Source organism: Dendrobium catenatum, unplaced genomic scaffold (genome assembly GCF_001605985.2).
Source record: "Dendrobium catenatum unplaced genomic scaffold, ASM160598v2 original_scaffold_199714, whole genome shotgun sequence".
NCBI lineage: Eukaryota > Viridiplantae > Streptophyta > Magnoliopsida > Asparagales > Orchidaceae > Dendrobium > Dendrobium catenatum.
The window spans coordinates 3049-12855 of NW_021518131.1; the positions used below are offsets into that span (position 1 = coordinate 3049).

Sequence of the window (9807 nt, forward strand, 5' to 3'; positions counted from 1 at the left end):
AGCACTCTTCCCATACAGCATTCTTCCCTTACCATAATCTAATCATAAGTTGTATCTTCATAATCTCCTTCACGTTCCCACTCTATCTCACAATTTACTCTCTATTCATAAGTTAACATAAGATAATAATTGTTCCATCTCTTTTGATTTGTCTGGTTTTCAAATTCATGACCTACAGGACAACCAGATACTCCTTCATTGTAGGAGCCGAGATGGTCTCTACCTGCTATCCGCATCCTTATCCAGCTCATGTTTTTAAGCTCTCAAGTCCAGCCTGACCTCCACCCAAGCTTGGCATGATCGGCTAGTCCATCCACATCAACTTATCTTACATACTATAGCTAAATTAGACTCTTCTATATGTATCTCTCCCACTTCTATAGTTTGAAAGTTTTGTAATAAGGCTAAAAGATATAAAATTATCTTTTCCAAAAAGTTCAATCAATGTCTAAGCCCATTTATGTCAGTTCATACAAATGTTTGGGGCCCCGCTACCATATCTTCACTTGCTGGTTATCCTTATAATTTTATCTTCATAGACGACCACACCAGATTTTGTTAGCTATACTTAATGAACTCAAAGGCATAAACCTTTTCTAAATTCAAACAATTCTCTAATATCATTCAAAATTAATTTCAAACAAAAATAAAAATAATTTGGTCTTATGTGGTTGGGGAATACACAAGCACCCAATTCAAATTATATCTCTCTATAAATGACATCCTCCTACAATTCTACTATCCTCATACTCTCGAACAAAATGACCTAATCGATCGCAAGCATCACCACCTCCTCGACACAACTCACACACTTCTACTCACTGCTCATTTACTCCATTCTTTCTTGGTTGATGCACTGCTCAACGCTAATTACCTCATTAATAGACTACCATTCCAATTACTTTACCACTCCTCAGCATCGTACTACCATCTCCGCATCTTTAGTTTCCAATGCTTCCCATGGCTTCGATACCAAGCACCCAATAAGTTGTCACCATGGTCTCTTGAATGGGTACTCTCCTACTCACAAAGGGTACAAATGCTTTGACCCTCTTACCATTGATCTCAATTCATTGGGTACTCTCCTACTCGTTAAGGGTACAAATGCTTTGACCCTCTCACCAACAAAATACACATTTATGGACATGTTGTATTCCACAAACACACTTTCTTGTATCTATCTATTCCCATAAATCTACCCACTTCACAGCCAAACACCTACTCCCCCAATAAAACAAGAACCACAGACTACTCTCCCTATCTCCCATAGTCATCCTCCAGTCCTCTAATTACAACATCTCAGCCAAACCCTCCCACCGCTGATCTCAATTCCTCCTCATCTACCTCACCCATTCCCACTTCATTACCTCCACCTACACACCCAATGTTAACTCATCTAAAATCTGGAATTATCAAGCCCAAACCTATCTTCGAACTGCTAGCTACCAACATCACTTCTTCTACTCCAACCTCATTCACTCAAGCCAACAAGAACCCCAATTAGTGTGCTGCCATGACCGAAGAATTGCAAGCCCTTCACCGACAAGGTATGTGGTCTCTTATCCCTCCACCATCACAGCATCTTATTCTGGGGTGTAAATGGACTTACCAGATCAAACTAAATTTGAATGGGAAAATTGATCGCTACAAAGCACGGCTTGTTGAAAAATGCTTTGATCAGCAACTTGGCATCAACTACCATGGTACATTTAGCCCTGTGGCCAAGCTACCAACCATTCAAATATTACTAGAAATTGCCAATCAACATGCCTGCCAAGTCACTAAATTGGATGTCTCCAACACATTTCTCCATGGTGATATCGAGGAAGATGTCTATATGTGCCAACAATAGGGTTTTGTGGATAAATAATTTCCTAACCATGTCCACAAGCTCTGCAAGGCCATCTACGGCCTTAAGCAATCCCCAAGGCAGTGGTACCACATGCTTATTTCTCACTTCAAGAAGCAAGATTCCAATTAGTAAGTCTGGTCCTTCGCTTCTATTTTACAAAGTCGATACCATTCTTATATACATAATTATATACGTTGATGACATGCTTGTTACTGGCAACAACCTCAAGTTCATACAAGATCTCCTCACCAAACTTAAAACAACTTTCTCCCTCAAAGAACCCATCCCTGTCTCACTATTTGTAGGCATTTAGATCACCTCAGTTCCCACAGGATACTTTCTTGACAGCAACAATATGCCCAAGCCATCCTCCAAGCTAGTGACTTTATGAACTGCAAACCTTCTCCCACTCCTATTGCTCTCAAATGACAGCCTCATATAGCTGCAGAACAAACATTTCATTACCCAACTTTCTACAGATAGCTAGCTGGCTCACTCAAATGTTTAACCATTACAAGACCGAACACTGCATTCATTCACTACCAACCAAATCTACCGGCATATGCATGAACTTAAATCGAGCTAATTTCAGGCCTTAAAGAGACTTCTATGTTACATACAAGGTACCATCACCTACGGGCTTCCCCTTCTTCACAGCAACTTAGATCTCTCAACATACATCAATACGTATTGGGCATCCGACAATATTGACCAAAAATCCACTACAAACTTCTGCACTTTTCGTAGCTCGAATCTGATTTCATGGTTAGTGAAAAAGAAAACCATAGTTGCCAAGTTATCCACCGAGGTTGAATACCATGCCTTAGAAGCGGCAACCTCAGATATTTTCTAGCTTCGAATACTTCTCCATGAATTTGATGCCTCTCAAACTCATCCTACAAAAGTTTTATGCTATAATAACTCCACCATAGCGCTGGCTAAGAATTCCATATTCCATGCTTTCACCAAACATATCAAGATTGATTATCACTTTATTAGTCACCACCTCATCAACATGGAAATTAAGGTCCTACAAATCAATTCTATAGCTCAACCCATCGATCTTTTGACAAAGCCTCTAGCTATAACTCGGTTCCTAGAACTTCGCACCAAATTGACTCTCCTTCCCAAGGATAATCAATTTGAGAGGGCCTGATAGAATATACTAGCTCCATATGCCCACTTCTCTTAGCAACCAATGATAGCAGGCACTAGCTGCCTTCTGGAAAGATCCATCTAACGAATCACGTGGCTGCTCTACTCCTCTATATATATAAACAGTAGCTGGATGAAAATGTCAATGAATAAAATATTAAAACCACTTTCCGCTTCTTTGCTAACTCCTCTATTTCCTTTGTAGCTTCTCTGTTAATGCAGGTTTCCATCAAAAGGAGGCAAAAGCTCTGGATTTTCCCATCAGGGAATTAAAGGATTTCATAGAGCCAAAGATAGACTTCTAAACCCGTTACTGTAATTTAAATTCTAGCAAGTTTATAAAAAATTAAGAATAAAAATATTTTTTCTTGTGCTATATAATTTTCACCATGTAGTTTTTAATATGCTTTTATATTCCTTATTCCCTGAATTTTGGCTACTTGAAATTAAAGTTTTATCGGTTGATTTTCCTTACACAAATATTTGAGCGTATTCTTGAATTGAGGATTTTTTGGTAAATGCATTAGTTATATAATTTTCTTAAAATGTTCATGTGAATATTTTCATGAAGTAGAAATTGATAGGATTAAAGTTCAATGAGCATTATGTTTTATAAGTAAGGTATTTTTTTTACTAGCAATTCATGCATTATCTCTGTATTGCATTAATTTTTAATTTAATTACTATTGTATAGCATTTGCATTGTGCATAACATGACATTGGAGATTTTTTTATATATGAAAATGTGCACTATTTGATATGTTACAAGAGACCTATGTGTTATGTTATAGCCCCATATAACTACTTGGGATGTGTGCGGGATTCTATCCTATTTACTGAAAGCAGGGGTGTGAGACCCTAGGTTATAATCATGTGGCACTTACCACATGGACTTTTTATATTCTTTAGTTTCTTTTATGATTATTTAAATTAATTTTGTGGTAGAAATTGAAAGTTTTTATAAGTTTTTTTTTTGTAAGTGCTTCAGCCATAATTTCGGTGTTAGGCTCTTCTGAATGAAAATTCATCCACTCGTAATTTAAAAATAAAATTATAAGAATAAATAACATTAAAAGATAATCTCACTAAGAAAGTAAACTGGTGACCATCCATGGTTCCATGCATATTATCATATTTCAATCATTATTTTAGATACTTCAATGGTTTAGCATGGAGTTCATATAATCTAACTTATGAGGATGTGGACCCAAGAAATCCTAGTCTTTAAAATAAACTCTTAAGCCTTCTTTAAAAATTTCAAGATTTTATATTAGTGATACTTCAACTAGCACCCTTTGAGTAAAAAAATTTAAAATTTATTTACAGCAATTCTAGAACCATAATATTATTCATAAGCAATGGGCCCAAAGAAATTTCTATAGATGTTAGTCCTAAAATTCAAAGAACTTAAAAAATAGCCAAACCATTTTTCATAAAGTCTAGATAGCATGGATTTTAAGATGATTATGTGGATTAGCTATCTTTCCACTCTAGACAAATGTTAGCCCAGAAATTCATCACTCCACTTAAAATAAGTTTAAGTGCACAACTAAGATCTAGGTTCTAATGAAGACCTCAAAACATAAGTCCTTACCCTCCGAGGAATGTAATACCAAATATCTAATAAAATGTCAACACAAGTATACAATCTTCCCTAAAAATATTAAAGCTTAAAATAAGATAGATTGGAGTGCTTCTAAGAGTTCCCAAAAACTTAAAGTGCTCCATATTATTCATTCCTTTGGCTTCTAGAAATAATTCTTCCAAATTGATCCAATCACTTTTGAAAATTTCTTACCCCTTATACTTATATTAATCATTAGAATCTAAGAAAATATTTTCCACTACTTTAATTGAGAGTATTGTTAATATATTTAATTCTCTTAAGATGTTATTAACCATAAAGGCTTGCCTTTTTGGTGAACTTGTAACTCCAGACAAAAATAAATCCTATCTTATTTTCATAAGATATGAAAAAATCTATGAGAATGTAGATGATTCAAAATCTCAATTTTTTTATTCAAATCACTTGAGAGAATATAATTTTCATCTTTTGATGTAATATGATATTATTGTTGTTGTATTTGATAATTAAAATAGAGAATTTTCAAAACCCACTTTCATCTTTAAATAATATTTTAGAATAAACTTTTTATCTTTTCAGATAGCATGTTATTCTTTTATTTATATTTGATTATTAAATTGAATGATTTCCAAAGCTAATTTTCTATTTGAACACATTATAGATTAATTTATCTATCTTTTGAGATGGTATTTTATTCTCAATGTCATACTCAATCACATGAAGAGGTATACCCCAAATGTACAAGGACTTTAATTATAATTTTATTTTCCCAAACCAGGGAGAAAGCCGTCAGGATTAGATAGCTATATCCATATCTACTTTTAAAATATTATGTACTGGAATGTCAAAGATGAAACTTTGAATAAGGAGAGGAGGATGTAATATTTCTCTTAAAAAATTTAGGTAACTTTTTTTAATGTGCTTTTAAGTTGAGTTAATTGATAATTAAGAAGTTTACTTAATGAACCTATGTGAAAGTTGGAAAGTAATTTTGGAAAGTAGAACTTAATTTGGTCATAAAATATTCTTTGGGAGCATTGCGACATCGAGGGGAAAGCACTGTGGTATTAAGCTCTCTAGAGAAATTTATTTTGAATGTGTAGAGCAACACTAGGTGGCACCACCATGCTATCCATTTAGAAAGATTCTAGGCAAATCCAAAAGATTTAATTAAGTGTTGTGGAACTAAGAAGCTAATATTGCTGCATTAGATCAAATAATGGTTTTTATATAATTAAATATCTAAATCAATTTGCCAAACTCCCTCACTAAGCCACCTTGCTGGAGAAAGAAGGAGGAGAGGAGAAGAGGAAAAGAGGAGAGAGAACAAAGAAGAGTGGTTTCAAAGGCCAAGGCTCTGGATTTTCCTATCACACTAATTAGGGATTTCATAAAACATAAGGTATGCTTTATAAACCCTATCTCCAATTTAAATTCTAGTTAGTTTATAAAATTTAAGAATGTACAAAAATAATTTTTTCTTAATTTTTATGAAGTTTTCACCATATAGCTATTAATATTTATATTCCTTATTAAGAACATTTTGGCTATATTAAATTGAAGTTTTATCTATTTTCTTTCACAACATGAATTTCTACTTGAATTGATTTTTTGTAATAAATGCAATAGATATATAAAAGTATTAAAATATTCATGTGAATGTTCCCATGAAGTCAAAAATTTAAAGGGGTAAAATTTAGTTAATATTATATTTTATAAGTAATATGGGTTTTGTTACTAGTAATTCATGCATTATCTAAGCATTGTATTAGATTTTTAACTCAATTACTATTGTATGGCATTTGCCTAGTACATAACATGGCATTGAATATACTTTCATATGTCAAAAATTGCAGTCTAATTTATTATAAGACCCCTATTTATTGTATTCTTTCCTCGCTTTCCTGGAATGGATGTGATAGGGATTCTGCCCTCACTTGCTAAAAATAGGCATGGAAGGTTATGTGTCATAATCATATTTTGATTCAGGTCACACTTCCTAGATGTAGATGTTGAAGATTAAAGAGAAATATAAGTAGAAGTGGAGTTATAAGTGTTGTAACTCATGACCCCGAGTTTGAGATTTTGATGATGACAAATAAAGTCGGCTGAACTACTTTTCATTTAATATCATTTATGTTTTGCTATTGTCCATGAGTACTAACATTTCAGGAAGATCACAAGCCACTCAGGATAACGGGAAGACTCAAGTCTAGTTAGATTAGGAGTATGAGTCTGATAATGTTATTTGTTATTTATTATATTTTTTATTTTCTTGAGTCTATCCACAAATTGCATGTAAGTCTGAGCAACCAAGCACACACATAGGGGGAGAGGATTTTAAAAGTAAAAAATATAGTTTTTCTTTCACTGGTAATCATACTGTATGAAGTTATTTTGTACTGTACGCTCTTATTTTGTAAAACGTGTTATGTGAACAAATCGTATGGTACAACCACTATCGTACGGTACGATGTGTTTCAAATCCCCAAACCCTAGCCGTCATATTAACTTAAGTAAGTTATTCTCCGCCATTCGTACTATATGATGACCGTCATACTATACGATCTATTTTAAATACTTACTTAATTTAACCCGTGATTAGTACAAGAAATCAAGGCTTAATTACAAATTGAAAATCATATTGTACGAACACATTCGTACAATACGATGAACATAGACGAATTCTGATCGTCCCGGAGATCATCCTGGACGATCCCTTATTTTTGTCTTATCGTACCATATGATAAAAATAGAGACCACATTTGATCATCCCGAAATTAATCCTAGACGATGTCTTGATTTTGACCATTCATACTATACGATATATATCATATCATACGATGAACAGAGACGATATTTAATCATCCCAGCTATCATCATGTACAAGCAGTAGTGTTGAGGATCGTACCGTACAATTTAGTATCATATCGTAAGAATTGATTTTGAACTGTTTGTACAACTTCGTACCATGACGAAGCTTATTTATACATGTCATACTGTACGATGTGAAATCGTACTGTATGATTGTAACGGCTACTTTGAAAATTTAAGGGATTTTGGAGCCCGTTTTTTGTGTTAAAATTGTCATGTTTTAGAGAGACAGAAAGAGGAAACATGATTAGAGAGTAAATCTTTGGGAGAGAGCTCTTGAGAAGTTTTGAGGGTTTAAGAGAGGAAGGAGAAGGTGAGCTTGGTGAGGGAGAAGAGGCGTGAAGGATATCACACGGTTGCTCCATACTTGCTGCATCTTGCTCCTCCTATGGCCCGGGAAGAACTTGTGGGAGGCTCTCTGAGGAGGAGATTCTTCTACATCCGTGACCTCGAAGGTACTCTGCCTTCTACAGGAGGGAGAAAAATGAGAAGGTTATCTGCCATCACCAGGAGGGTGAAAACAGTGCTTGGCACTTCGCCACTATGGGTTGGTGAAAGTGAGTATTGTAAGGGCTTCTCCGCCTTGCCGAGGGGGCAAAAGGAGAGCTATAGTTTGTAGTGAAATTCCCGGAGCGAACAACTCCGGGGAGTGGGCGTAGGTCATGGTTTGACCGAACCACTATAAAAATTCCGGTGTGCTTTTTCCTTATCGCTTTTTATTCTTGTGTGCATTTTATTTTTATTATACTTGCTTGTTGAAAACTTGTGAAAGAAAAAGGATTCTATTGTTGCACGTTGAGTTCAATTGTTTGCCTTCGTAGTAGTTTAAATTTTTCATGTTAAAAATTTAAAAAAAAAAAAAAAACTAGAACTCCTGCTTAGGTTATAATTATTGTATTAAAATTTTCATAATTCACTCCCCCCCCCCTCTTGACCATCTAGTAATTTCAATTAGTATCAGAGCTTGCTTTCAAAAATAGTGTTTTAGAATACCTTAAAAAATGATCATGTCGCATTTTGGTAATTGTAACACCGCGGAGGGTTATTCAATAACCCGTCCACCTCTTTTTGATAACATTTCATTTGATTTCTGGAAAATTATAATATCTACCTTTTTGTAATATATTGATTACCGCATGTGGATGTTAGTCAATGATGGATATATTGCACCTTTTAAAACTGTGAATGGAGTGAAAACTCCAGTACCTTTTAATGAATGGAGTAATGAGGATAGGGAATTAGCCCAATTGAATGCTAAGTGTTTAAATTTCTTTTTATGTGCATTAAAGTCTGAGGATTATATAAGAGTTTCTACCTATGCTACTAGTAAGGAGATTTGGGATAGACTGTACATTACATACGAAGGAACAAGCGAAGTAAAATAGTCTAGGCTTAAAATTCTATTGCATGATTATGAACTCTTCCGTATGAAACCTAGCAAAACAATATCTGACATGTACATTAGGTTCACTCATATCGTGATATCCTTGCATGCATTAGGTAGAGAGATTTCAAATTCTGATAAAGTTAATATGATTATGAAATGCTTACCTAGTTCCTATGATGTTAATATAACTGCTATCACTGAATCTAAAGATCTTAACGTTTATTCTATTGATAATCTCCTTGGATCACTCATTGTATATAAGCAATGAGTGAGTCAAAGACAAAGTGATGCAGGTGAAAAGAAGGAGCGAACGATGGCACTAAAACCAAACAACTCAGAAAGTGACAGCTCTGCAGGGGAGGAAGAAGACGATATAGCATTGATGACCCGACAGTTCAAGAACTTCTTAAAGAGAAAATAAAACAAAAGTGTCATCAGAACTACTGGATTAAAGGTAAAAACTTGAAGTCTAATAAAGTTTCATCTAATATAATCTGTTTTGAGTTCAGGAAGCCAAGTCACCTTCACGTTGATTGCCCCAACTTGAACAGCCAACCAACTAAGGATAAAGGTGAGGAAAAAAGCCAAGTACAAGAAAGGAAAGATGAAGATAGAAAAAACTTTTTGGGCCGACTCTACCTTAGAATCGTCAGAAGAAGAAGCAGAGGAGGTAACAAATTTGTGTCTTATGACTAATAATAACTTTGATCAATCGGATCAAGATGAGGTATGTCAACTTTCATATGAAGAATTATTGCTTATTTCTGATAATATCCATGACTCATATAGAAAGTTGAAAAAGATCCATGCTAGTCTTAATATTGAATTTAATTCTTTACAAACTGATCATGCTAACTTAGTCAAAGAAATTCTGATTGAGATAAAGATCATATGCTACTTCTTGATGAGTATGATTTATTAAATAAGAAGCATATTGAACTAACTGAAATGCAT

General features: G+C 34.4%; 1 protein-coding gene across 1 annotated transcript; it reads left to right on the plus strand.

Annotated features, from left to right (window-relative positions):
- The first annotated feature begins 1513 nt into the window (after positions 1–1513).
- Positions 1514–1852, plus strand: LOC110097374 (uncharacterized mitochondrial protein AtMg00820-like). The gene has a single exon (XM_020823721.2). It carries the CDS (start codon positions 1514–1516, stop codon positions 1850–1852), a length of 339 nt encoding a protein of 112 aa, XP_020679380.2.
- Positions 1853–9807: the final 7955 nt, after the last annotated feature.